Below are 26,499 nucleotides of genomic sequence, written 5' to 3' on the forward strand. Positions count from 1 at the left end.
TGCAGACCCACCCATGGGAACTCTGTTCGATCGCAGCCTCGTCAATAATTTTTCACGGCTGGACCCAGCAGTGGCGCTCAGGCTTTCCCCCCACGACAACCTCTCAACACACGCGACGAAACCAGCGCCCAAACCTCAGCAATCGATTGCACCACATCCCTCAGCCCCCGACCCCCTCAATTGACACTGCATAATGTCGGACTTTGGTGACGATGACGTTGGCGGAGGGTATGTGGACTTGCTTCTACACTTTGCAAATGCGACTCTGACTGTTGGAACAGCGACGAGCCCATGTACGAGGACGAGGCGGCTGACTACTGGGACCCGGAGGCGCCCGTCGACGAGGATGACGTAGTGCGAGCCGAGGGTGATGAGGAGGAAGCCGATAACGTCGTTGTGTCAGGAGACCCGTCGGCCGCGGCAAACTCAGGAAAGGGCAACGAAAAGTCTCACCGCGACAAGAAGATTCCCGACGACCAGCGAACTACAACACCCTACATGACGAAGTACGAGCGCGCTCGTATCCTCGGCACCCGCGCTCTTCAGATTAGGTACGACAACGAGCGACCCCCCATCCGTTTACCATCAACCGCACCACCTGCGATAACTATCGTCATCCACGCGATCCGCAAGGCTAATAACAGACGTGTAGTATGAACGCGCCTGTGTTGGTGGACCTGGAAGGCGAGACAGATCCTCTTCAAATCGCGATCAAGGAGCTCCGAGAGAAGAAGATCCCTCTCATCGTGCGCCGGTACATGCCCGATGGATAGTAAGTGCCGGATTCTTCCTTGTTCACGCAAAATTGTCGTGGGCTCGTCCTGGATTCGAGGCACGCATGCTAACCGTGCTTCAACAGCTACGAGGATTGGACTTGCGAGGAGCTTCTCCAGTAGACAGGGAAACAACTGGCTTTTCGTCACTTTCGGGGCAAAGAGAGACACGCACACGCGACTAGATGCAAGGCACCTTATACCCATCTCCTATTGTCGTTGCCTGAAGAGTAGTCAGACCCCCTCCTCCCTGAGCCGAGTCTCCAAATCCGTTTCTTCCGCCCTTCTTCCCGAGTGTGCTCGCTTCGTTGCTGTTACGCAGGAAGATCCTCGAGAACAAAACACTTGAAAAGAAACCCCCAGACTAAAAAGATACAGCCAACAGGTGGTGGTATGTATCGTTGTACTTTGAATTTTTGCATTGAGCGTGGCGTTTTATCTAGGCAAAAAAATGGAAAAGAGGTTGGAATATCAGACCTAACAAGTATACTTTCTCACAGTACCCTTTTTCCTTTTTCTGACATCCGGCATTTGTGTCTCCCGTGACTACTTGCTGCAAGTGACTCATTCCAGGTCTACGTGTCCCCTCGCCCGGATCACTTCATGCACGCGATGGGCAGTCTGCAGCGTAATGAGTAGGCGCGAGAGACCGGATGATGGCCCATCATTCCGGCCGGGTAGGGAAGAGGATCACGGACCTTGGCGCCGCGCAGCAAACGCTCCTTACATCGTGGAGTAGACCTTTTGAACACTACTACCGGCAAAGTTTACGCGCTTCCCTCATCTGCGCTTCTCGATTACAAGGGGTTGTTGTTCGTCGCCGCCCCCTTTCCGCAAGATGTGATAAACCCGTGAGTCTTGCCGGGAGGCGGAAGAGACGAGGTGATCCCACGTGAGCCGTACGACGTCACCATCGCCGCCAACCACTCCGCAGGCTTTTTCCCTTCCGCACGCGACACCGGCTCAGCCGCGGCTTTCCGTCGCCGTCTTTATTGTTCTTGCTCTAGTCCTGTCTCAGCTCTCAGTCCGTCTGAACGTAGTTTGCGGCTCATACTTCCCCTGGACCCGCGCTTCGTTACAGCTTCCCATATCTCATCTTGCCATCTCATGGTCCATTATACGCGCAGGACGTGTTATCAACGTAACACGTCGCCATGTTCCCTTCTATCCTCAAGGATACGGAGTTTTGTGGATGGAGATCCCGACTAGCTGGACAGCCTTGTCTCGTGGCCTTTCGGGCAACAGAACCCACCCATCAGGAAATCAACACGGGCGTAGCCCTCGCATACATCAACAGGCAACCCTACAGCAATATACTCGTCCGTTTTGAGAACAACGCCAGCGACACTGGGCGATGCAAGAGAGGGAACATTAGAGTCCGGCGCGAGTGGTGAGTTACTTACTGACCCCACCCCCTTCCATTCCCCGGGCCCAGCATGAGATCTGCCAGCATGATAGGAGAAAATGCCCGATAGGACCGAGACTCGTCAGGGACCTCCCCTTACTGGAAATGGGGTCACTACACGACGGCGACCCGACCTTGATGAGTAGCGACGCAACCCCGTTCCGCACAAGGGCCTCGTCCTCACAAACTTCAGGAACAACATCGCCATCGGTCCCCCCCCCGGCAACGGCGGCGGCTGAGTCACCCGCAGCCCCTTCTCCAATATGACGGTCCACCTCGGACCGCAAGCGATGCCTTCGTACGGCAACGCCACGACCTATAATTCGGCAACGATCATAGAGGGCAGCCCGCGCTGCCTGACGCGGGACCTTGACGCCTACCCGCTGCGCCGATGGGCCAACTCCGGCAACATGATGAACCTGATCCGTGGAAATAGCGCCGTCAAGAAGTTCTAGGCCGTCGCACAGGAAGGGATCCGAGGCACGTCGAGACTATGCAGCTGGGCGGGAACCCCTCCTCCGATGTCTTCTCAAGCGCTGGCGACGCGGCGGTATAATCGGCTGTATTGGGCCTAGCAGAACCCACATTGTGGGAGCCGCCAGGTGAGTGCCTCCCACTTCACCTCGTAAACGCCGCCTACTGCTTGTTTCTCCGGGGGGGTGGGGGGTAGTAATGAATGGCGAATGAGGTGATGGTGCGAACCTTGAGACCAAGTCGTGTACGAACACGACTATGAACCTACCGCCTAGCCCAATGTCAAGCTTAACGACGTGATGGACATGAGACCGCTGGGTTTCTGAACCACCCCGAGGCAATTAATGGTCATAGTCAATGAGCCGATCTGCTATGTATATGCAGCAGACTGAAATGGGTCGCCCAACTTGGCGCAGGAACATTGAGGTTTGAGATTCTAACGTGGTAGGCAGCGATGGAAGAAGATCGTCACATCGTAGCGTGCAAGTTTCTAAGATAGAGAGCAAGCACTGTTTTGCCCAACAGCCTGCTCGAAGGCCATGGCTCTTGCATCAGGAGGAACAGTTTCAGATACGGTGTGCCTCTCTTGGCGCGGCATGTGTCGGACACGAACCTATGTAATGAGATCAGACGAGCAGGTAGCTAGTTGACTGGAGGAGTTGACAAGTTGCGAGTCAGTCATCGTCTCCGTCGTCGAGTTTGAAGCGAGGCGATGGGCAGGAGAGGAGGTATGTGGTCGCTGCGGAGTTTCTTCCGGCGTGTATGCGACAATGCTCCCCGAGCGCCCGATGTCTCAACTCCCAACTTCCAGCCCACAAGGAACAACCCGGCACCATCGAGAGCCGGGCAAGCCGGCCGTCCGGGCATAACGTTCTTGCCGTCATGGGCAAACACACGGGGGTGCCACAATGCGGCCTGTCGCCCGAGCGGCCCCCCTTTTCCTCCGGTTCGTCGCTGGTCTTCCATTGAGGCGACGAACCAGAGCCCAACGCAACGGGCGCAGGTTGTGCCAAGTTCAATGTTTGTTTTTCAAGGCGGCTTCATGCTTCATGCCCGTCAATTCCAGCTCTCCCACAGTGCTGTTTCGCAAATGAAGCAGTTTTGGCCTTGGTCATGTCCCAGGCCAGGCAACCAACTGTCCTAACAGCTTTGCTGGTGTAGAATGCCAGCCACACTAGTTCCGAGTGGAAGGTTGAACCGGCAACGACAGCTATCGGCGTGAAAGTTCGGACAACCTTACAGAGACTTCTCTAACATACGCCGCCCCGGTCGCTCAAGTTCATGATTGTTCAAAAGATCGAACGCGGATCGAACGTTGCATCTTGCAGTCGTCTCTCTCACCATTTTCGAAATGTCTTGGTCGCCTTGACTCGAACAAGCCAGCCAAAGTTGGCCACAATGAGTTCCCTTCTTCTGTCTGTCAGTGTTGCTAAGGACGGGCATTGCCCGCCCGGGGCTCGTCCTGCTCGTCCGAACACGGACTGGATCGTTCTCTATCTAGTCTGACATTCGAGTGCTTACGGACTCTGCCTCGCTTCCTTGCTGTCGTTCAAGAATCAATGAATGGACGCACGCGACGGCCTCGGACCTCTCAAGCCCATCTCGACTGCTGTTTCTGTGACACGAAAGCATGAATCTCTCGGGTGCAAACATGCGCCTGGCGGCAGCGGCTCTTGTCGCTGCGACTCCCACTGGTCGAACGGTCAGCAGCGCGTTGTGTCGCTCGCCTTGAATGCAGAGACCCTCCGATCTGTTGAACTCGTGTTGTCGCGCTTCGTTGGCTCAGATGTCGATAAACTTGCGTGAAACCACCACTCCAGGTGGACTGTCGCCAGTATGATATCACGGGTAAGCTGTGTGTCGGAGGACCTGCAACCCGACGGTGCCTACGTGACGGTGATAATAGCTTTCATCCTGTCAAAGTAGCTTCAAGAAACTTCAATACTCGAGAGTGCGGTCATGTCGAATAGAAACCTCATGCCTTGTCAATCAATCCCCAGGAAAAGCAAAGTGGCCGTTGGCATGTTGAACAATGCTAGGATGAAAGGGGGGGGGGGGGGGTGCTGAACACCAAACAGCGGCACTGAGTTTCAATGCCTTGGGTCGGGACTTAGAGTTTCCGCGCTCTGGACGCCCGGTCCCGGGGATGTTCGCAGGAAAGGAAGCATAAGTGTGGTGGGCAAGAGGGAGGAACGAGGTTGTGGTTAGCGAAAAGTACTGGAAAGAAGATTGCCATGTGCTCGGCATTGCATAATGGGCATGAGTTTTGGTCTATGGGAAATGGTGGGAGGTTAAGTTGGGGCTTACTAGTAGTTACGCGCAAGTTGGCCGGGAAGGGAGCTGTTACTTCTGGATCCAGTCAGCAAGCTCCAGCGGATACGTTCCCGGCAAGGTACACCTACCACTTGCTTACACCTTAGGTACCTAGCCAGTGCTGGGCATTGCCCTCCGATGACGCACCCCCCACCTTACCAGCTAATGCCCAGCAGCTCTCAACTTCACTGGTCCCGCGCGACAATGCGGGGTTTGTTGCAGCATGAGCGACAAGACCGCCCCTCGAACGGCATTACAAACATGAACTGGACCTTGCGACAGCTTTCGTGCTGTCCCTCCCAGGTACCTATCTACCTTGCCGGGTAGCTTTACCATCTTCGGCACATTACACGCCCCCCCTTCCTTCCAAGCTATTCGGTCTTTAGAAGAGACAGACTTTCGAGGAGGGGTTGTTCTCCATCCCGGCCGCCTATGGTGGGGTAAAATTGGCATCATCACGACCAGGGACAACGGTCAATGGCAGATTCGAGACGCCGGGACAAGGGGGGAAAAGGATACAGCCCATCCATCCAGAGAGCCAAGCCCATCATGTCCCTCGTCCTCCACTTCTCCGATCTGATCTCAATGGACTTAACTCGGGGTTGTTATTTATTAGACTCCATGGATGCCGCCCTTCTCCTTGATACCCAAGCCCTCTCCTCCTCTTCTTCCTCTGCTTCTGCAACCATAGAATAATTCCTACCCGTTCTACTCTTCTTCCACCATCATCTTTCCCCCTATTACCCTCTCTCTCTCCACGTCTTTGGCCTCTGCTTCTTCTCGGTTCAAAAGCATTATACCCTTCCATTCCCACAAGCGATACCCCCAGAGAGAACAACTGCAACAATGGCCGCCGCCGCCGCCGCGTTCCAGACCAAGGCCACCATCACCTCCTTCGGTGGCCAGCTCCTCAAGCTCTCCCATAAGTCGTCCACCACCGGCACCGATATGGCCGTCAACATCTACCTGCCGCCCCAGTGCACCACCCGCGCCGTGCCCGTCCTCTTCTACCTCTCCGGTCTGACTTGCACCCCGGACAATTGCACCGAGAAGGGCTTCTTCCAGGCCCAGGCTTCGGCCCGCGGCCTTGCCGTCGTCTACCCGGATACCTCCCCCCGTGGCCTCGACCTGCCCGGAGAGCGCGACTCGTGGGACTTCGGCGAGGCCGCCTCCTTCTACGTCGACGCCACCCGCGAGCCTTTCCGCCAGAACTATCGCATGGAGACCTACATCACAAAGGAGCTGCCCGAGCTGCTCTTCCGTGAGTTCGCTGGCAAGCTCGACCGCTCTCGGGTCTCCATCACCGGCCACTCCATGGGCGGTCACGGCGCCCTGTCGCTTTACCTGCGCCACCCGGGCATGTACCGCAGCGTCAGCGCCTTCGCCCCAATCGCCAACCCCTCCAAGTGCCCCTGGGGCGAGAAGGCCTTCACCGGCTACCTCGGCGATGACCGCGCCGAGTGGGCCAAGCACGACTCGACCGAGCTTGTCAAGAACTGGAGCTACGGCCCCCTGAACGCCCTCATTGACGTCGTAAGTTGAAAGAGAGCTTCCCCACTGGCTGAATACCACATGCTGCGTCGACTTCCAGAAGCTGACAATAACCACCTTCACCATCACAGGGCCTTGGTGACAACTTCTACATACAGAAGCAGCTGCTGCCCGAGAACTTTGAAAAGGTCGTCAAGGAGAAGAACCTCGAGGGCCTGAGCCTGAGATACCACTACGTAAGTCGCGCCTCTATACGTGAGACAGGGAGGGACGGGGAAAGCTGACGGTAACCAAGGGCTACGATCACTCCTACTTCTTCATGGCCTCCTTCGCCAAGGACCACGTAGATCACGCCGCCAAGCACCTGGGTCTCGGTAACGCCCCCTCCGCCTGACTCCAAGGCCGGAACATTAGACTGTAAACCAAGTAAATGTTAATGTTGACGTCGTTGTCGTTGTCGTTGTCGTTGCCGTTGTTGAGCAGTGGTTGGGATCGTGTGCCAAGTTCGAAGTCGAAGGAGACGGGATACCATGCGGTTGTGTGTGAACAGAGAGTAAAGAGAGGGGGGGAGAGAGAGCCCAGTATCTCTCGTGCGCTGCGCACAGTCCAAGGTTGGTTGGTTGGTTTTTTGAGTAATATGCTGCTGCTGCTGCTGCTGAGATTCTTGAAATTTGAGAACTGTAATCGACGTTCATCCGCCCATTTCCATCATGACCTTCGTGAAGTAAAAAACAAATGCAGCCATTCCCCCCACCCCCACAACCACCCCTTTTTGTGTGCAACACACGTTGCGGTTACATGAATACCGAGCAGAAACGCCAGTGCCGGGTGAAAGAGAGCGTCCGTCGTTACAGAGGATATTCAGAAGAGTACAGCCAAAGAGGTGAGTGAAAGCGTCTAGCTGACCCGTTTCTCCACCTCGGGACTCAGGCCCTCCTTTTCGAGCTTCGCACGCATCTCCGCGTCCAGCTCCCTGCGTATACGGTTGTACGCCAGTTTTTCGAACCGGCTGAGTGCCTTCCACCAATGCTGACCCGCCTCGTGCTCACCGATGCGCTCCAGCAGGTCGGCCGTCTTAAATCGCACGTCGCGGTCTTTGTGGAAAAGACCGAGCGCGACATAGAACAAACCGGCGTGCGATTCTGGCGCTACACTCAGTAGTAAGCAAATCTCGTCGTAGGAGTGGACGTATTTGGAAAACGTCATGTAGATTTCCTTGCTTTGCATTGGATTCAGCCGCTGCGTCCGTAGCCGGTCGTGCATATGATGCAGGTCGAGGCCTTTAAGTGGCCGTATCGTGTACATCAGTGCGAGATCCTGAGAATGTCAGTATCAACACCCAGCACCGGCTGACGGTGCTTGTTGCTTACTTGGATGAAGCTGTAGTAGCTCCTCGTGTTTCTCCATCCTTCGATCCTCGTCACATTGCCCGCAAGTTCCTTGGACTTGGACTGCTCGTCAGGCCACACGTAGCCGTGCCCATTGACGCCTACCGGGCCCATTTCCATCTCGTCGCCGCCAATGTAAAGCGCACTCGCGCCATAAACGCTCTCCTCGAAAGCGGCTGCGACTCTGGTGAACCTAATCACCCAGTCTCGCCACTTGGCTCGAATCACTCTTTCGCCATGCCTGGCAGCGATGCTCCGCAAGATATCCTGCATGAAAGCTGCGTCTCCCGTGAGATCGCTCTCGGCCGCGACCTTAGAGGTGCCCCCAACGAGCCCAGCATATGACGGGTTATGTTGTTGAAAGTAGACCATCCCTTCAGTTGTGGGTGCCGGGTCGATCTTGCTGCTGATCTTGACTCGCCCTGTGGGCAAGTCACACAATACGTCCCACCATTCGGGATGCAGTTCGAAAGTTGGATTTGTGACGCCGGCGATGAATCCGGGCACGTTAAGAAGATCATCAATCTTGGTCAGATCGGTGTAGGGGAAGGCGTGCCGCGTGAAGCCCCTGAGTATACCACCGGATGCCAAGGCGCATACCGCCAAGACCGCCTCCGCAACCTCGCCCGAAGGCATGTTGTGTCCCAGGAAGATCACCCGCTTCTGCGTCAGCAACGCATTGGCCAATACGATGATGGGGTGTGTATTCGGGCCATTTGTCGTCAACTGCGGATGCAAGGGGAACGGCTGTGGCGCTTTTCCTTGAGACTCGGAAAACTTCTGGATGAGCTTAATCAAAGAGAAGTCGCCCACGGTTTCTGGCATGACGGCAACAGGCACCTTGATAGGAATCGGAATGCCCTTGTACATGACTTTACTTTCAAACTCGTGTGTGTCTCGTGGGACCGAGTATTGCGAAGCTCCTTCGACATGGGCTTTTGTCCCTGCTCTCGAAACACCGGGCAACTTTGGTGGATCCCTGCTTGCATCAAAGGGCTGGTCAACAAGGTGCTCGCCGCGATCCTCGGCTATCCGCATCTGAATCATCTGTTCAAACTTCTCCACAAACAGGTCCTTGTTGTCACTGGCTAATAGCAGATGCCGTTCAAGCAGGCTGAGTTTCGGCATAAGAGACAGGTCCATGGCGTTGACGGCATCGTACAGCATAGCCAGCGTCTCTGGTACTGGCGCCTTGAAGTACTCGTCTAGCGCCAGCAGCAAAAGGGGCTGTGGTATATGAGTGGGCGGAGCAAGAGAATAAAGGGGAGAGATGTTGACCCACCTTGTATATGTGCAGAAATGGATGTCTGGTGCAGATTGCCATCGCTTTCACAACAGCGCCTCTCTTGACCGTTTTGTCCTGTTTCGTGTTGACCAAGTTCAACACGTAGATCAGAGGCGGCCCTTCTCCTCCTTCGGGCTCACCATCGTCCGACTCAGAATCGTCATTCTCGTCCAGGTCATCCAGTTCCCCCTCTTCATCGTCGTCCAGGTCCTCGCCGTCGTCTTCTTCGTCAATGATCCCGGCAGCTCGGTTGCGCAAGCGCCTCCTCCTTTTTTTCCTGGCCTCTTTTGCTTTGCGTTCCTCATCCTCCTCCTCCTGACTGGTATCTTTGTGCAAGAAGAAGATGGTCCAGTCCTGATTTCGAACGTGCGCCTGGTCGGGTAACATGAGCTCTGCCAGCATGTGCTCGTCGCCGGTGATGGAGACGGGGTACTGGTGCTCCATCACCGGGCCGCGGTCAATATCGAAAGAAGCGACCAAGATATATTCGACATGGTTCTCGGTGGACCCACGCGGGTACTGTGAGCGTAGCTTGCGAGAGGGGTGCGCGTCGGGGTTGTAGCGCCTCGGGGCGGACAGCGACGAGTGTTGTGACGACACGCCGGTAGAGGGCGTCTTGGACTTGGAGCTCGGGTTCGAGGAACGGTCCGTCTCGACGATGGGAGGCGGCTGAGGGGATCGCGACGGGCGAGACGTATTGGACATTGATGAAGGGGATCTCGAAGCCGGGAAACTGGAGAGCGAGGTCCGACGACTGGGCCAGGGGCCGTTGGGTGGGGGATATTGCGTTTGGGTGTTGGAATAGTTGCGCGTGAGGAACGGCAAGGCAGTTTGGGTTGAAGCCATGCTGAGGAAGTAATGCTTAAATTGCGGAGTCGATCAGGTTGGTCAATGGGGGGCTCAAGGCGTTGCGCAAGCTGCCGGTAGCCAGAGCCATTCAGAGTCAGATGCAGTCGAGAGGTCCGTTCGGGGAGGTGCAGCAAAGTTAAGTTGTCTCCGATCGAGAAATGCGACGTTGGGAGGCCTTGCGGGGGCCTGTCAGAGAAGGTTAATGACCCGGGGCTAGGAACATTCAACGGCGAGGATGCGACATGAAGGGGTCACCGAGGACTGCGGTAAATCTTCAATGTTGTCGTTGTCGGGAATCGTGAAGGTTGTCGGCTGTCAGGCAAAAAGTCCTGGAAGTAGCCAAATGCGATGCGTTGGCTTAGGATGCAGGATGCGAGATAGGGAGGGCGGGCGACGGTGGATGTGATGGGGGGGAGGTACAAGGGAGGGGACGAAGGCAGCGCGACGGCGCGGTACGTACTTTGTTAGCTGCAGTTGGTTAGGTACCTAGTTGCAGGCGTGCAAAGCCGTCCCGGAGCGGTATCCCAATGTACCTACCTAGGTATGCGTAAGTATCCGTATTCAAGCCCAGGGTGGCGCGTGGAGGCGCTCTCAGACGATTGCCGAATGCGCTCTTCGAAACGTCAGATGCAGGCGACTGACTGACAGAAACCAGTCTTTGCCAACAAGCGGAAACAGGATCGCACCCTCGGGAATTGGAGGTGGTAGAGAAGGAAATTCCTGTCTGGGACAAATCAAAAAGCGTCAATGCGTGGAAGAGCAAACCACCGAGACATGATCTGCTACGACGTTTGGTTTGGCCTCTTTGCTCTCCTCGCTCTCCTGAACCTTCAAGCATCGTGATAGTGTAGGTTTGGCCATGTAGGCCTTTCTGGAGCTCCAAACCCATGTGAGCTCCTGACAGGGGATGGCTTAAAACGTAGTGCTTCTTTTCCTCCCACCCTTTTTATTTTAAAATTGTGCAATCCAGTTCGATCCCCCACCACCTGGGATGATACTCAGCGAAGGCGCACTGCCGAAGCAAGGTACACGCACCTCTTTCGGCCAGACAGGGCGTCGGATTGAGATAGAGGGATGTCTACCCCTGAAAGGATTGTCGCGAAATGGACCTCTGGTTGGTTGCTCCCAATCTGCTGGGGGTCCTCCGCGTGCCGCTCGGAGCTAAGGAGAGGTGACGAGTAAAGCGGCGGATGGTTACGAAGAGATTCGGACTCAGAACTCTTCAGCGCGCACTTCGGGGAAAGCAAGGGCCAGTTGATGGACACACAGACGTGGAAACAAGAACTAGTCGGGCTAGTCGATGTTGTCTGTCAGTCTCAGTCCGTCGGCCCAGGGAGACACAGCCCAGAGGTGGACAAAGAGACAGATTGACGGGCAGGCCAACAAGCGGCTAACAAGCAGCGTGGACTTGTGGCATCAGTATCCGTGAGCAAGTGGGCAGTGTCTGCGAGAAAGCGTTCGGATCGACGAATGCGTACAGCACAGTGATGATCTCGGATTCAGGTGTTCCCCATTATTGAGATCCTCTTGGCTCATTTCTTACCTGGGTACCAGGTCGTGCGCCCCATCCCCTCCTTCTTGCTTGGCTTTCCCTCATAATATATTTATCTTTTTTGGGTTCGCGGCAGCTCCCTCAGGGGCCCCTTTTTGTCCCCCCTCCTTCCCCTTCCCCTTTCCACGTTCCTCTCCACTTTCCTTGTCCCTCCCTGCATTCCCTTTTTGAGAGTATAGTGGTCCAAGCTGTCGCACGTAACCTAAAGTGTACTTAGCGTCTAGGGTCCTTACATGAAACCCTTGTGGCTGGGGAAGAAGTATTTTGGCAGCTGACACGGCGAGACACATGTATGACACACACACCAGCCACGCACCAGCCACGAACCACCGCTCCCCTCAACCCCACATCGGAAGCCTGTCATCGTGCACGGATGGGAAGGGGATACAAGGCTGCCGTTGTCACGGCGCCTGTGTTTACTTTCAGAACCCCCCAAACCCCGTTGTTGACTTCCGTGTCTCTGAAGCAGCCCTTTCCACAAGTTGAACCGCAACGCCAACTCGAGTCCGACTCTTAAAGCTTTTGTTAGGACTACAGTCTGACGTCGAAAACGCGGCTCTTACTCTCTGATCATTTCTTCTTTTGCCGTATCATCGCTGCCTCTCTGACGACTCACTTGGCGTTGTCTCTTGGACTGCCCATATTTCTCGAATTGTTTACGGAACTTTGGCGCGAAGTGGGTGCACTGTCATCACAGATCCAGCGCAAGGCATTCCCTATTTCCCACCCACATCTGTTCCCGCCCCTAATTCCCCTTCGATATGGTAGGCTAGGGCCCATTTCGCGTGCGGATCGTCAAAATCTCTCAAGAAATCGCATGAATTTTGACCTGAAGAACCCACAACAGGCAATGCCCGCTGGCTACAAACCTTCTCCACTAGGGCCTCATGGCTCTCCTCGCAGCTCTCCGTTTAGAAGACCAGAATCTCCAGCATCACCATCAGCAGTGCGACAGCCCTCGACCCAAGTGACGCCCTTTGGGTCGCCGACGAAAGCATCATACGCAACCAACAACGGCCGCTTCGGCAACCCAACCACGCCGACCAACACGGCCGACAGCCGCACGCCTCGAGTGCGAACCCCGACTGCTGAGACCACGATGGCCTCGCCACAGCCGCTCCGGCCGGGTCTGAAGAAGACAATAAGCCACGGGAATGCACTCTCGCATCTGCAGCCTGCCCAAGTCAGGCAGCTCCGAGAAGGCTTTGAAGTCCTGGATCGTGACAGTGACGGCATCATCAACAGGGAAGATGTAGCGGACATGCTCAACCAGCTGGGTATGGATGTCTATTCGCGTAACAAAGACTTAGACGCGACTGACCTAACTCGTACCTAGGCCTGCCGTCCAGCGCATCGGATGTGTCACAATTCTTCCCTCCATCAACGCCTCAAACGATGACAATGGCCGCCTTCCTCAACTCCCTGGCAACCATGTTAGCATCATTATCGCCTCAGTCCGAGCTTCTTTCGGCATTTTCTGCATTCGACGACGACGACAGTGGGCAGATAGACCTCGCCGAGCTGCGGGATGCACTACTGCACACGGCTCCGGAGCCCGGCGAGCGACCATTGACGGAGGCCGAGGTCGAAAAGGTGATTGAGGGATTCACAGGCAGAAGGGCGTTCAACCGCAACATGCAGGGCGGGCTGGGCAACCGTCGTGAGGTCTTCAGATATCAAGACTTCGTCAACTCCATCATGGGGACCAACACGGCGTCAGAAGCGGCGTCGGCCGAGGGATCTGAAGATTGAGGTTGACTCGGGTCCAGTAAACAAAACAAACGAGGCAGGTATCCGGCGTATGGGAAATTGGGTGTGACGACATGTGATAGCGGCGCCTGTGGGGACGGGGGAACGAACACACTTAAACGGAAACGAGGATTGACGAACACATTCGGACATGATTGTACTTTTACTCATAGAAGGGACGCTGGATCACGGGGGTGTCAGGTATAATCTCGCTTCAGTTTCACAGCCGCATTCTTCTGCCAAGAGGGCCGGTTCGTTTGGGAAATCAGCAACGCGCTGCCGCCGGTACGCAGGGTGACAGAAAACGCGATCGGGAGACGGCGGGCGGAGATCACGACACGACAGGGTGGGGGCCAGACTCCTCTCGAAGTCGACTCTGTGTTCTTGACTCCGAGTACCTAGTGTATTCAAGATACGTGCATGGCAATTTGAACAGTACGGAAGGCTGGGGAAACAAGCCGCCAAGGGCAGTGCATACATAATTTTATGTTTGCTTTTATTTTTTCACATGACTTCTATTAGGCTACATGGATGCGGCCCCGCGGTGTTCTTGGGTCTCGTGTGGTCTCTTGTCAAAATGAGACTCTCGGTTGGTGGGCAAATCTGTGAACGACGGCATGGTGATGCCACCGGTTCGGTCTGCAGGAGGCTGGGAGCTGCAAATCAACAAGGGCCCCCATCCTCCCTCCAGCGTCTGCAGCCTGCGCTCGCACCCGCAGTGCAGCGCACATATTCCACGGGGCGGGCGGCAGTGCCGCAGTGGACTGGGACATGGGTCCGTTCCTTGCTGGTGGTAGTGTCGCCGCCGCGCGAGCTATCGCTGGAAGACTTCAGGGACCTCTTGCCACACCTTCAACACAAGCATTGGCAGTGACACAGGTTGTGTGGCATTATGGACAGCAACACAGCGTTCGGGCGGTTCGGCGGACTCCAGAGCGTGATACCTGGCGGTGGTTGATTCTGATTGGGTGTGGCTGCAGGGGTCCAGGAAAGGCTCCACCGAACCTTCTCGAACCGGCCCGCTGGGATGCAGCGAACGGGAAGAGACAATAGTCGTTTGTTGCAAACGCCTCGGTATGCCGATTCAGTCTGTTACCTGTACCGAACATCGGACTGGGAGCAATTGGCTTTTTTGGCGCCCTGCGTTCTCTACCGCCTCTTAACGGTCTGTGTCTTCAAACTTAAACTGCGTCGCCACCTTTGATTAACACGGCACAACAGCTCGACGTCCGGCAAACAAAACTTGACGTGATGGTGCTCTGGAGTTTGGAGCTGGAGATGGTGACCCCCTAAGCTGAGCTCCTCTCTATTGCAAACCAAGATTCTACATCATCCTCATCTAGTTCTGGGTTGGTGAAGCACGGGTAGGCCTGTCTAACATCTGCGTGGTGCTCCATTGACCGCTGAGAGGAAATGTGTGTGTGTGTGTGTGTGTGTGTGTGAAAATCAGGTGGCTAGGAGACAAGCCGAGACAGACAGTGACAGCAACAACAAACCACAATCAGTGGCGGTCGTCTGTCGATCTCGTCGTCCATCCACCGTTGTGCAGGTATCAAGGTAAACAAGTAGCGGCTTCGAGGTTGCCATTGGCTCCCCGGCGGCTGCCAGTAGTCATCGGGAGACGGGACTGGGCCGTTTGGACAAGCTTCCTGTGGGGGTGATAGTGTGAGCGGGCGGGCGACTCGACTCGGTCCCGGCTACATCTGACGAAGACGTTGGCACAGGCGCCTCTACATGTATACGATACCACAACTTGTTGGCCGGTAGCCGATTCTGCTGATGACTGCGTACCATCCTCCCAGTAGGTAATGAGACTTGCTCAAGCTTCCCGTTGCCGTAGGCCCACGATGTAGCCTCCTCCTCCTCTGTCTCTCCTGGGACAGGTTCTTCAGGACCAACTCTTGGACATAGATACGTGGTACTTTTCTCCACGCTACGTCTCGTATTGTAGTCGTATGGGCTGGTTGACGCACTTCCCACATCACGCACGCCTAGCCGAGCCCAGCCCAGCAGCACATGGGCAGCATCAACAGGGCCCCTGTCCAGTCACCCAGTCTCTGTCTTCCTCCCCCGTAACCTATAGGCGCAGACCCAGGCCTAGGCAGGCGGGAAAAGCAAGAAGAGAGATGGGGAGGATTTGTGCACAGCTGATAAATCGTCGAAGAGTGTGGCTGTTCCCTGGGCGAGTAGCAAGGCTCTCGCACTCGCCTCGCTAGTTGTTTGGGTGATTTTTTTTTTGGTATTCCCATCTGTCCATGCCTTGGGCCACCGAGAAATGCCAGCAACAGAAAGCAGCAACTTTGTGCAATTCACATCTAGAGATATTCCTCTTACTGACTTCCCTCTTACCTACCTGCTTGCTTGCTGCTGTTGCTACCCTGTCAGGCTCTGCTTGCCTCCTCCTCGTCCGCCGCTGGAGAGCTTGTCCCCTCCTCCCTCACCCATTGATTTGCCTTACGAATACTTTTTGCTTTCTCGCTCACCCTGCCTCCTCCAGCCGGCTGCATCCCATCCCCCTCCAGTGTCCACTCCGATGGGCTGTGTTTCCTCTGGCCGAGCCTCCTCTTCGCAGTAGCGGCCTGGACTTCCTTCCTCTTTTCCTCCCCCATCCGCCCTTACCTTCCTTAACTTTCAGACCTTTGCTTCCTGAGAGCTGTCCGACTTCTCTCTCTGCTCCTCCCGCCCCTCTTGCCTCCTCTTCATCCTCCTCTTCAAGTCTTCATCTTTTTGTTCTTGGATTTCTGTGAGACGAAGCAGAAAACACAACAGCATACTCTCTTCCCACACTACCGGCACCTTACCGCATTCCCTGAGCTGAGTCAAGCAAGGTACCTCTGCCTTCCACCAGGCAGGCACACCTGAGCCCAGAAAAAAAGAGCATCTTTTTTTTTAACCCATTCCTCCTTCACTAGGCCCGTTAATGCGCTTTGGGGAATCCGGTGCACAAGCATAACCTTGCATCGAGGCCCCTTACCTAATTAACCAACAAAAAAATAAGCCTGCGCATTCTTTGGTTCCCCTCAGAGGGTACTTGCTTTATCAATGAAGCTCTTCGCAAAGAAATCGTCCAAGAAGCAAGGTCCGGACGACGACGACCAACACCAAGATTCGAGCTACTTCCCCCCCTCTGAGGCCTCTTCTCCTACGAAGTCGCCAACCAAGCCCCGATCCCCCACCAAATCGCCGACCAAGTCCCCCACCAAAAAATCCTCCCAGCCTGCATCCCCAGGCCCTCGGGAGACAAAGTCGTCGCGCACATCCCGCACCTTTGGCCGCCACCCTACCGACCCCGGCTCACGCAGGAGCAGCAAAATCGACCTTGACTCCCACCCTCTCAACCTCCCTCCCGAAGAGCGTGCAAAGAGACTGTCCGCCTTGTCAGCCATGAGTGGAAACGCCATGGACATCGACCGTGAGTCGAGCGCAGCCCCGTCATCGCCTGCGACGGCCCCTGCTGCTACTCCTACTACGGCCCCCCAGCAAACCTCCGCCCAGCCCTCTTCCTCTTCCTCTACTCCCAAGCCCAATGGCATCAACACCAATTTCAACGGTGACGGAGATGCTCCTGCCCCTCCCCCTCACAAGTCCAACCCCTCCAGTCCAGTCCCCACCGCTGAGGATGAGGCCGAGGCCTATAAGGCTGCGGGCAACAAGTTCTTCAAGGAGAAGGATTACAAGAATGCCATTCTCCAGTACTCCAAGGGTATGTGTTGCTGCTGAATATCCAGCTCCCCTGAGGCTGCAAGTTAACAAGCCCACTCCAGCTATTGAGTTGGTTCCCGACTCGGCCACCTACCTGAGCAATCGCGCTGCCGCCTACATGTCCAACACCCAGTACGAGTATGCCCTCGAGGACTGCACCCGCGCTGCCGACCTGGACCCCGAGAACCCCAAGATCCTTCTCCGACTTGCCCGCATCTACACCAGCTTGGGTCAGCCCCAGGAGGCCCTGCTCGTCTTCGGCCGCATCAACCCTCCCCCTTCGGCCAAGGACCAGGCTTCGGCCAAGGAAATGCTGAAGCACGTCACCGCGGCCCAGAGCGCTCTCCGAGACGGAACCGCCGGCTCCATGGTCCTCCATGCCCTTGACCAGGCTGAGCGTCACCTGGGTTTCGGTGCCTCTAGACCCCGCAAGTGGCAACTCATGCGGGGCGAGGCGTACCTTAAGATGGGTAGCGTCAACGCCCTCGGCGAGGCCCAGAACCTCGCAATGGCTCTGCTCAGGAGCAACAGCCAGGATCCCGAGGCTCTGGTGCTTCGAGGCCGCGCCCTGTACGCCCAGGGCGAGAACGACAAGGCTGTCAGCCACTTCCGCAAGGCCATCAGCTGCGACCCCGACATGAGGGATGCAGTCAAGTATCTCAGGATCGTCCAGAAGCTGGACCGCATGAAGGAGGAGGGCAATTCGGACTACAAAATGGGCCGTTGGCAGTCCGCCATCGAGAAGTACAGCGCCGCGCTCGAGGTTGACCAAACCAACCGTGGCACCAACTCAAAGATTCTGCAAAACAGAGCGCTGTGCAAAATCAAACTCAAGGATTACGACGGAGCCATTGCTGATTGCGAGCGCGCCATCAGCTTGGACTCGACGTACCTCAAGGCCCGCAAGACCAAGGCCAACGCTTACGGCCAGGCAGGCAAGTGGGAAGATGCCGTGCGGGAGTGGAAGTCGATCCAAGAACTCGACCCTGAGGACCGTACCATCGCAAAGGAGGTGCGCAAGGCCGAGCTCGAGCTGAAGAAGAGCCAGCGCAAGGACTACTACAAGATCCTCGGCGTTGAGAAGGACGCCGACGACAACCAGATCAAGAAGGCCTACCGCAAGCTTGCCATCATCCACCACCCGGACAAGAACCCCAATGACGAGCAGGCTGCCGAGCGCTTCAAGGACATCGGAGAAGCTTATGAGACTCTGAGCGACTCTCAGTAGGTCCACCGTTTTGTGGCGAAAGAAATGTGACTGTTGCTAACAATCTTTTGTAGGAAGCGTGCTCGTTATGACAGTGGCGAAGACCTCGTCGACCCGTCTGACATGTTCAGCGGCGGCGGCGGTATGGGTGGTATGGGCGGCATGGGTGGCATGCATGGCGGCATCGACCCCGAGATCCTCTTCAACATGATGGGTGGTGGCGGTGGATTCGGCGGCGGCGGCGGCGGCGGCTTCAACGGGGGCGGTTTCCCCGGTGGAGGCGGCGCACACTTCAACTTCGCCGACGGAGGGGGCCGTCCCCGCGGGGGTGGCGCCGGCTTCGGTGGCCGCGGCTTCAACTTCTCGACCTGACAATCCGAGTCGGAGGAAGACGAAGCAGATATCTACGACGAGCCAGCCGAGCCGGGACGCAACATGGGCGGCTCATTCGCCCAAGGGCCGAGGAAGAGCCACACGAAGCGGCGTCCCGATGAAGGCGACCGCCTTGTGGGCAAGATCCGCCGGTATGGTGTGTGGATCGTGGCTGCTCTGGTCCTCGTCCCCTTACAGCTCCTTGTACTGGCGACGGCAGGTGTGGGATTCGTGTACATTTGCATCACAGGGGCCCGGAAGCTGGGCATGCGGCTCCGCGGCGGGGAATGAGCTTTCGACTGCACACTGGCTGGTATCCGGGATTTTGTTTTCGGGATAGACAATGTATGACACGCAGAAAAAGGCACACACCGGCGGCGTTTTACCCAGGCACACCGATTTTGTCCCGCCTCCTTTTTTTCCTTTTCTTTTCATCACTTCACGTTTTGGTAGAGAGTCACGACCCAGTTTTCCCATCACCCGAATTCACGAAAGAGAGAGACAAAGAAGGACGATAGGCATGGGAGAGGAGGCGTCTTGCATATCTCATCGAATGCAGAGTGGGCTTTTCCTATATGCGAGGTTAGGCATAGTTGACGTTGGTAATTGAGCTGTGACAGTCTCACTGAGACGTCACGCCGGCCAACATTTTTCTTTTTCTGTTTGTGACTCGTTCAGATGTATCTCTTTTCGTGATGTTGTTTGGCCATGTTCTACACGATGGCTCTGGGTATCAAATTATCGCGCCTTGAACTGGGACACCATTGTCCTTGGGCTGCAGATCGCCCTTGCGTCCGCCTGCCTCGTGGCCATCTCAACGTTCCGTCCGTCCAGTTCATGCGTGTGTCAAACAAACACACACCCGTCCCCTCCACCTACTCCTAGAAGTCGAGAGCAGCCCTCCCCCCCACTCCCCTCTCAATCACCCCCTGGCCTGCCGCTCCCGACGACCTTTGTCCCCTCGAGAATCCTCGCGACGTCGTCGCGCAGCTCGGGCATGCCTCTCTCCATGTGGTCGGCCAGCACGTCGCGGAACTGCGCAAAGGCGCCCATCTTACCCTTCATCAGCTGGTTGCCACGGCGGACGAGCTCGACGAACTCGCGCGTGTAGATGTCCGGGTTCCGGCCATTCTCGACGTACTGCACGAGCTCGGGCGGGATCTTGGGCAGGGCGCCGGGCAGGTCGGGCGAGGGGGGCGCGCCGGCCGTGGCCGTCATGTGAACGCGCTGCAAAGACTGGGAGAGCGCCTGGACCGAATCGGAGAGGGCCGGACCCGAGGGGTTGGATGGGGTCGCGTTGTAGGTTGTGACCTGGACCATAATCTGGTAGAGATCATGAATCGTGTCTTTGAGCTGCTCTGCGAGGTCGTTGGGGGGTTAGCATATGGAGGGATGGGAGGGGGGCAGGGGAGAGCATACGCTCCAGCTCCGCAGGAGTCGGTTTGTCGAGGGGTGCCATCTTGCTAGCTTTGTTTGATGTGTGTGTGTGTGTGTATGTGTGTTGTGCGCGTCAACCAGGGCAGCAGGCGAGGGTGGGCGGGTTGCGACGAGCAGGACGAGGCTGAGAAAGTGAGGTTTTGATCAATGGCAGGTTGAAGTTGGCTAGCATCGGCGGGATGGGCCGCCGGCACCTTCAACTTTCGAGGTGGGTGTGGGGCATGTGCTTGCAGGGGTAGTAAGTGCAGGCCCAGGCCGGGGCCGCGGTGGCGCGGTCACCGTTGGTCCGTTATTCCACCCCGGTCTCGAACAACAATGGAAGACAAAGACACATTTCCTAACGAGCCCCTTGACGGATACATGTCATGCACAGCTTTTGGCTGTGTGTGACAGGAATTATCTTCGACGTCAACATATTAGCAGCCAGAGTACAATTGGTGATTATCCTTCTATTCCAAATGTTACTGCATTCTGCACTGCTGCTAGTGATAAGGATACCTCAAGCCGGCTGTTCAGGGTCCGGGAGGCGCCTGAGAGCTCTCACCTACCGCCAAATAATTTCCGCAAGGCTTGCATATTCTTCTTCTTTCCCATCTCTCGAGGCGAATCTGCCCCGTCCGAAAGGGTTCTGTCCGTACTCTGATACGGTCCTTGACTGTTCCTGCTTTCGTCTGTTATGGTAGCCGGCTCGCGTGAGAGTCCAGAACCAGCTCCACGGCTCGCTCGTTCCAAATCGACCATGACCGGCTGCCTGGTTCGCAATCGCGGCGACGGCGACCGAATTGGGTTGTACCGCTCAAGATACTCGGACGACTGAGGTGGGGGCGTTCGACGTACGGCGTTGCGTCGTGAGATGTAAGTCGTGGTCAGCGGGCTTTGGGGCCTGACGCGACGGAGCTGCGGTGACGGGGTCTTGTATCGCATCTTTTGCTCCGAGGGCGTCTCAGGAGGTGTGATGTAACCCGACGAGGTCGTCCTGTCCGACCTCTCGAGGCGGGCTGCTATGCGCGATGAGGGCCGCTTGAGGGGCTCGTTGCTTACCCAGGAAAGGGGAGGCGCACGCCTTATCTCAGTAGGCGTCCAGACGGGATGGGAACTGGTTGGGCTTTGCAAAGGCGGTGAATGACGAAGGGGTGTAGTTGGTCGGTCGGTCGGTGTAAGTGAATTTGCCGATCCCAAAGTCGAGGTTCTTGATGTCGACGTGGCCGGCGTCTGCGCGAGACTTGCGAATTGACGAGTAAGCGTGCTGGCCCCTTGTTTCTCTTCTGAGTGTGGAAGCCCGCGAAATGGCTGCATCCATACCGGTATGGGCTTCGTTGGACTTGGTTTGAAGGTTGGTAGGCCTATAGGATCGTTGATGGAGACATATATCGTAGAATCCGTAACCGGCGTCGCCAGACCCCCTCTGGCTCTGTCGTGCGACCCGTCTCCCGCTCGACGGAGAGAAGATGAATCTCGACTCAATGATCGAATGGACTGTGGCTAAGAGTTAGCCCCATCTCATAACCCATTTCTCGCGACCTACCGCTGGGGCCCTTCTCAGCTGTCCGGCCCTGCCTTTGCCAGCATCCCATCTCGCCCGACTCAAACCACCGTCGGCCACGTCAATCCTCTTCAAGCCTTTCTGCAACACATCCTCCCCCTCCGTTCCCAGGAAACATCCAGCACACAGCGGCGGCACTTCAACCTCCCTCATGCACCCTTTCCCAGCCGCCACGGCAACTCTGAGTATCAGATTGCTCCCTTCTTCGCCGCCGGCATCGTCATTCTCGGCGAAGAGTTCCAACAACGGCACGCCACGATACACCAGCTTGCTCCCGCAAAATAGACACCCGTAACACAGGCGGTGCCAGAAGCACTATCCCAGGCTGACGCACTCGTCCCCGCGGTAGACAACTTCCCCACAGACCCAGCAGATGGCGAGGTCGATGAGCGCCGCGTGGCAGGGCGAGCAGGTCAGGCGCGCCTCGTGACCGAGGACGTGAGGGGGGCCATCGGACGGTCGGTAGCAGAATGTGCAGGTAAAAGGAGTCGAGGCGTGTGGACCCATGCTATTGGAGAAGGTATCCACTGCGTCGGGCGGCAAAGCACAACAAATGAATAGAACATGAACGAGTAATGGTTGATGAAGTTAGGTTGCCTAGGTATTTAGAGGAGGTGTCCGTTCAAAAAAGAGGCAAGCCAGGGTTTGCGAGGTTTCCCATTGCTAACGGCGGCTTCCTTAAGAAACTGAACCAGTCGACCCTTCCTGCGCGATATGACCTACTGGCATCTTCAGCTGCTCCTTACATCTGATGCGACTTCACTGGATATATCAGATCAGCTCAATATCAGAATGCCATTGTATGTTGTTGACATGCAACTTTTGAAGACCTAAAAGCTCAGATGAGCTAAGAACCTGACAGAGACCTAAACAAGGACAGACCGTTTGCCGACTTCCATCGATATTGTACAGAGTAAAGAAAACACGACGCCAGGACCAAACCCTTTCTTTCCCCATGCAACCCCCCCGTGGCCCAAGCTATTCAATCCATCCGCCAAGGCAAGAAATCATATTTACGCCTGTCATATACCCATCCTGCTACCACATACTGCCGACGGTCATCAGTTAATTTTATCCGATGTACTGACTGCGTGCGGCCAACTCTCCAGAAATCCGCCTTCGTCGTCATGTTATACAGGGCAGCAGTTTCAAAACCTGGCATCGCAGAGCGAAGCAACATGTGGCTTCATCATCCTGTCGAGCCATCATTTTCGTAGACTGTTCAACGTCGCATCTTCGGCTTCGCAAGCATGTTGAGCCGACTCAGGCTCATACCGGCTCGCTTCGCTGGGCTCGGCGACTGGATAGCCCGAAAACCCTGAGTCTTCTTACTCACAGTGCGTGGGGTCGCTCCCGTCAACCTGGGAGCGAGGAGAGCATCTCCTTCGGGCACTGGCTCAGCCTTTCGTCGTTTTCCGGCTCTCTCAGCCGTGTTCTCCTCGAGATCTCCTTCTTCTTCACGAGCGCGAGCGCGCTTCTTGTTGGGCATGCCGTGGGGCTTGCCAGCAAGGAGTTGCATGGGTGACCTGTTCTCCTTGTTGGAACCGAACTCAGTGCCGGTCGGGAAGTTACCCGGCATGTCCAGTGAAGTCCGCACATGGCGGACGCTAGCCTGTCCAGCAGACGATCCGAAACTAGTGGGCGAGGCGCTACCAAACCGAATCGTGTGGTCGCTGCGGAAAGTGAACGTGCCAGGAATGGTTGGGGGCAGCTCGTTGTTGCCCTCAGTTGCGTTGCCAGTGACCTTCTCGCTCGCCTTTTCGGACGGGCTGCCGACGCTCAAGTCGGGATAGAGACCGTCGTCCTCTTTCCGATGGGTCACGTTTCCAAGCATGGCATCGAGGCTTGGGTATTGAACCTCCTCCTGCTTGTGGAGAGGATTTAGGCTGGCAAAAGCCCGGTGCGCGACCGTGTTAGGAGCGGCGATGGCGGTCCGACCAGTGTCCGGCGTGAAATCAACTCTCTTAAATAGCTTCCTGCGCGGCGTGGTGAACGGAACGGCTTGCGGTGCTTTCTCTGCAACTTGCGGTGCGGGGGTTTGGGAGACGCCAGAAGCGGGTTTGGGAATGGCACTCTTCGTCTTGTCCAAAGCCCCCTTGCCGCCGCGCAGGATCGACTTGACTCTTTCAAATCGACCTGGGCTCACAATCCGGCGTTTCAGCTCGGCCGTCTTCTCAAACGCAGCGAGGTTGTTGGTTGTGACAGACTTTGTGAGACCACCCAGTTCGGGCTTGGAAGGCGACTTCTTGAGATTTCCAAGTTCAGGCTTCGAGGGTGACTTGACAAGACTTCCCAAGTCGGGCTTGCTAGCTGACTTGGTCAGCGTCCCAGGGAGAGGCATTTTGCTGCCGGCAGCGCGAGCCAGCGACGAAGAGGTGGGACTCGTTAGGGATGCCAGGCTTGGTTGAGATCGAAGACCGGCAGGCGCGTCATTTTCGCTCGACTTGGGACGCGGCAGAGAGCTGCCATCCCGGGAAACCGGTCGAGCCGTGGAGGCGTCGTCCTCGAAGCGCTGTCGCACTCGCTTGACGGAAGAGGGAGGCTCGATAAGGGCGAAGAGACGAGCCCTGGGCCGAGAACCAAAGGAAGCTTTTTTGGAGTCGCTGGAGTCCGTGTCGTCCAGGTTAGCCTTGGACGGAGATCGCTTGAGGCTCGACTTTTGCTGGCTGGGTGTTCCGGGTATGCCCAAGTTGAGCTTAGAAGGCTGCTTGAGGATTGACTTTGGATGGGTAGGAGTGTCATCCAGGTTTGCCTTGGAAGGAGATCGCTTGAGGCTTGACTTAGGCTGGCTTGGAGTGTTCTCCAGGTTGACCTTGGAGGGAAGCCGCTTCAGGCTGGACTTGGGATGAGTAGGCGTGTCATCTAAGTCGACCTTGGAGGGAGACCGCTTCAGGCCAGACCTGGGTTGAGTAGGTGTGTCGTCGAGGTTGGCCTTGGACTGAGAGCGCTTCAAAGAACTCTTGAGTGGGGTGACTCGGCCAGGCTGGGCTCGGAAGGATGAGGGATGGCCTTCGATGGAGTCCATCTTCTTGAACTCGGCCATGTGGGCGCCGCTGAAGCGACCCGACTTGCCCCTGGCCGTGGCAATTCTGCGTCCGTTGATTTCTTCATCTTGTCTCTCCAACTCACGCTTGGCAAGCAGCTCGGTCTTGATTCTGGCCGCTTCCTCGCGCAGCTCGTTCATCATCTGCTGGGCATCGCTACTCAGGCCCGTGTCGCTAGCAGGCTGTGCAACGCGGAAGGTGAAGGGCGACTCGGGCACGCCCGTAGTCTTGGACGGCGTCGCCTGAGGGTCGGCATTCATGTCGGAGGGCTTCATGTCTCTGAAGCCAAGCCAGGTAGCCGAGGGAGGTGCAACGGTAGGGTGAACCTTGCTCGGGTGCATTTCAGACAATGGCGCCTTCAAGTTCGAGGACGAGGAAGGCGTGGCAGGATCGTGATTCGGAACGGCGAGGGCATTCAGACTTTCGGCAACCTTGCTAGAGGGAGGAGTGTCATCGCGTTCGGCAACGGAGGCCAGAGTATACTTGGGCTTCGGCTAGAAATAAAAGGAGAACACGTTAGTCTGTGTCGGCGAGTCGCTTTGTTTACTTGCACAGGAGGTCAAAGAGCCTCCTTACCTTGGGCGTGCTCGCGCTGGCCAACCGGGCCGAACGGCGGCGGGGTGGCGACATCTTGGTGGCCGGTCTTGCGTGACTTCGGTTTCGTATGTTAAAAGTCCTGGAAATCAGAATAGAATGCGAAGCAAAACGAACAAGGCCGATCCAGCGAGGCCCTGGTTAGAAGGAGGAAAGGTTGATGGATGATGTCAGGCAAGTATGGATGGGGCTCGGGTACGTAGAGCGCGACGGGGATTTTGTTGGAGGGGCTCGTTTGTTTACATTGCGTGCGGCATCCTGGTATCTGATTGGATCACAAAGAAGGCACGGCCCAAGCTCCAGGCCCGTGTCCGCAGTGGGCGAAGTGGGTTCACAGTGAGAGAGGCCGCGGACTTCACAACATTTGCAGCGAAATCACAGTGAATCTGTTCGGCCCCTCTGGCTCTCTTCGTGTTTACTTGGATAGCCCTCGAACTGCTTATATGGGCCATAAGCTAGGGAAGCGGGTGGCATGGAACCCACGTCTACCAATTCTCGAACTCTCTCTTATCTAACAACACCTGGTACATCTTTCATATTGCTTGGGCCCAATGCTCTCAGTCTGACATGACGGATCTCAGTCATCAACATTGCTGTTGTTGCTCGAATCCCACTTTGGCGCAATACATGGAATTGAGCTCGATGAGACGGACTGTTCGGTTCAAGCTGTAGCGTGACCACCACATCAGAAGTTCAGCACAAGTCACAACGGCGGCAATAGCCCCAAAGTCATTGGTCCTCCAATCACGTCTTCCGACTCTGGTTTCTGGAATCCGCTTACTCTTCGATGTCGTAAAGCATCCGATCGGCCTCTTGGCCCTTAGTTGCATTTTCAACAAGTCCGGGGGAACGGCAATGTTCTGGTTTTCGAAACTCGGCATGTGTGCCTCTCGGTAAAGCTGGTAAACGTTGTTACTACGCCCGAATAACCAAGTTTGGCCCTTTTCGACAAGTCGGTGCAACACGATTGCCTCGACCATGTCCATACAGATGCCTCATCATCCCTGGTTTGGACGGGTATATGGCGCGAGCAATTCTCATACTTGATCGCATGATGCTAAATGAATAGTTTACCATCTCTAGCAGCACAATGTGTAATTCTGAAAGGTGGTATTTCGTGTGTGAATCTTTTTGCGGTGCCAGGAGACGCAAAGCTTCAGAGCTCAGTGTCTAAGAGAGCAAGCGGTGAGTGTTCAGGGAGTAGGATGACGGTGTCAGGAAGAGAGGCGATGGGTGTTTACCGCTCCCAAATGATTGTGTGATGACAAGGAGTCCTTCACGCAGCCGGTCGACTAGATGTTACTTTGTGGCCTATAATGGG

The 26,499-nt window shown here is 56.1% G+C and overlaps 12 protein-coding genes across 12 annotated transcripts; 6 read left to right on the plus strand and 6 right to left on the minus strand.

Moving 5' to 3' along the window:
• Nucleotides 1–53: 53 nt before the first annotated feature.
• CDEST_01012 (Putative RNA polymerase, subunit omega/Rpo6/RPB6, DNA-directed RNA polymerase, 14-18kDa subunit) lies at nt 54–1,300 on the plus strand. The gene is made up of 4 exons (XM_062917171.1): nt 54–228; nt 282–551; nt 653–772; nt 860–1,300. The coding sequence occupies exons 1-4, from the start codon at nt 194–196 to the stop codon at nt 894–896; spliced, it is 462 nt and encodes a 153-aa protein (XP_062773222.1). The 5' UTR covers nt 54–193; the 3' UTR covers nt 897–1,300.
• A 627-nt stretch (nt 1,301–1,927) lies between these two features.
• CDEST_01013 (uncharacterized protein) lies at nt 1,928–2,633 on the plus strand (the record flags this gene model as incomplete). Its single annotated transcript, XM_062917172.1, has 2 exons — nt 1,928–2,163; nt 2,429–2,633. The coding sequence occupies 2 exons, from the start codon at nt 1,928–1,930 to the stop codon at nt 2,631–2,633; spliced, it is 441 nt and encodes a 146-aa protein (XP_062773223.1).
• A 2,919-nt stretch (nt 2,634–5,552) lies between these two features.
• Nucleotides 5,553–7,230, plus strand: CDEST_01014 (Putative esterase, alpha/Beta hydrolase). Its single transcript, XM_062917173.1, has 3 exons — nt 5,553–6,498; nt 6,588–6,692; nt 6,752–7,230. Exons 1-3 carry the CDS (start codon nt 5,812–5,814, stop codon nt 6,848–6,850), a joined length of 891 nt encoding a protein of 296 aa, XP_062773224.1. The 5' UTR covers nt 5,553–5,811; the 3' UTR covers nt 6,851–7,230.
• On the minus strand, nt 7,208–10,334 carry CDEST_01015 (Putative arf3-interacting protein). The gene is made up of 3 exons (XM_062917174.1): nt 9,127–10,334; nt 7,827–9,071; nt 7,208–7,773 (listed from the first exon to the last, which is right to left on the minus strand). The coding sequence occupies exons 1-3, from the start codon at nt 9,973–9,975 to the stop codon at nt 7,354–7,356; spliced, it is 2,514 nt and encodes an 837-aa protein (XP_062773225.1). The 5' UTR covers nt 9,976–10,334; the 3' UTR covers nt 7,208–7,353.
• Nucleotides 10,335–12,347: 2,013 nt separating this feature from the next.
• Nucleotides 12,348–13,282, plus strand: CDEST_01016 (Putative EF-hand domain-containing protein; the record flags this gene model as incomplete). Its single annotated transcript, XM_062917175.1, has 2 exons — nt 12,348–12,807; nt 12,867–13,282. 2 exons carry the CDS (start codon nt 12,348–12,350, stop codon nt 13,280–13,282), a joined length of 876 nt encoding a protein of 291 aa, XP_062773226.1.
• Nucleotides 13,283–15,536: 2,254 nt separating this feature from the next.
• CDEST_01017 (Putative DnaJ domain, tetratricopeptide-like helical domain superfamily) lies at nt 15,537–18,574 on the plus strand. Its single transcript, XM_062917176.1, has 4 exons — nt 15,537–16,107; nt 16,192–16,982; nt 17,044–18,205; nt 18,263–18,574. The coding sequence occupies exons 2-4, from the start codon at nt 16,322–16,324 to the stop codon at nt 18,558–18,560; spliced, it is 2,121 nt and encodes a 706-aa protein (XP_062773227.1). The 5' UTR covers nt 15,537–16,107; nt 16,192–16,321; the 3' UTR covers nt 18,561–18,574.
• Nucleotide 18,575: 1 nt separating this feature from the next.
• Nucleotides 18,576–19,469, plus strand: CDEST_01018 (uncharacterized protein). Its single transcript, XM_062917177.1, has one exon. It carries the CDS (start codon nt 18,624–18,626, stop codon nt 18,849–18,851), a length of 228 nt encoding a protein of 75 aa, XP_062773228.1. The 5' UTR covers nt 18,576–18,623; the 3' UTR covers nt 18,852–19,469.
• Nucleotides 19,470–19,477: 8 nt separating this feature from the next.
• On the minus strand, nt 19,478–20,149 carry CDEST_01019 (Putative mediator complex, subunit Med10). Its single transcript, XM_062917178.1, has 2 exons — nt 19,980–20,149; nt 19,478–19,918 (listed from the first exon to the last, which is right to left on the minus strand). The coding sequence occupies exons 1-2, from the start codon at nt 20,017–20,019 to the stop codon at nt 19,479–19,481; spliced, it is 480 nt and encodes a 159-aa protein (XP_062773229.1). The 5' UTR covers nt 20,020–20,149; the 3' UTR covers nt 19,478.
• Nucleotides 20,150–20,419: 270 nt separating this feature from the next.
• On the minus strand, nt 20,420–20,982 carry CDEST_01020 (uncharacterized protein). Its single transcript, XM_062917179.1, has one exon. The coding sequence runs from the start codon at nt 20,919–20,921 to the stop codon at nt 20,538–20,540; it is 384 nt and encodes a 127-aa protein (XP_062773230.1). The 5' UTR covers nt 20,922–20,982; the 3' UTR covers nt 20,420–20,537.
• An 84-nt stretch (nt 20,983–21,066) lies between these two features.
• CDEST_01021 (uncharacterized protein) lies at nt 21,067–21,571 on the minus strand (the record flags this gene model as incomplete). Its single annotated transcript, XM_062917180.1, has 2 exons — nt 21,067–21,473; nt 21,523–21,571. 2 exons carry the CDS (start codon nt 21,569–21,571, stop codon nt 21,067–21,069), a joined length of 456 nt encoding a protein of 151 aa, XP_062773231.1.
• Nucleotides 21,572–21,805: 234 nt separating this feature from the next.
• On the minus strand, nt 21,806–22,103 carry CDEST_01022 (uncharacterized protein). The gene has a single exon (XM_062917181.1). It carries the CDS (start codon nt 22,045–22,047, stop codon nt 21,856–21,858), a length of 192 nt encoding a protein of 63 aa, XP_062773232.1. The 5' UTR covers nt 22,048–22,103; the 3' UTR covers nt 21,806–21,855.
• Nucleotides 22,104–22,340: 237 nt separating this feature from the next.
• On the minus strand, nt 22,341–26,161 carry CDEST_01023 (uncharacterized protein). Its single transcript, XM_062917182.1, has 2 exons — nt 25,161–26,161; nt 22,341–25,078 (listed from the first exon to the last, which is right to left on the minus strand). Exons 1-2 carry the CDS (start codon nt 25,212–25,214, stop codon nt 22,763–22,765), a joined length of 2,370 nt encoding a protein of 789 aa, XP_062773233.1. The 5' UTR covers nt 25,215–26,161; the 3' UTR covers nt 22,341–22,762.
• Between the last annotated feature and the right edge of the window lie 338 nt (nt 26,162–26,499).

The sequence above is a fragment of the Colletotrichum destructivum genome, chromosome 1, assembly GCF_034447905.1.
Source record: "Colletotrichum destructivum chromosome 1, complete sequence".
Lineage (NCBI taxonomy): Eukaryota > Fungi > Ascomycota > Sordariomycetes > Glomerellales > Glomerellaceae > Colletotrichum > Colletotrichum destructivum.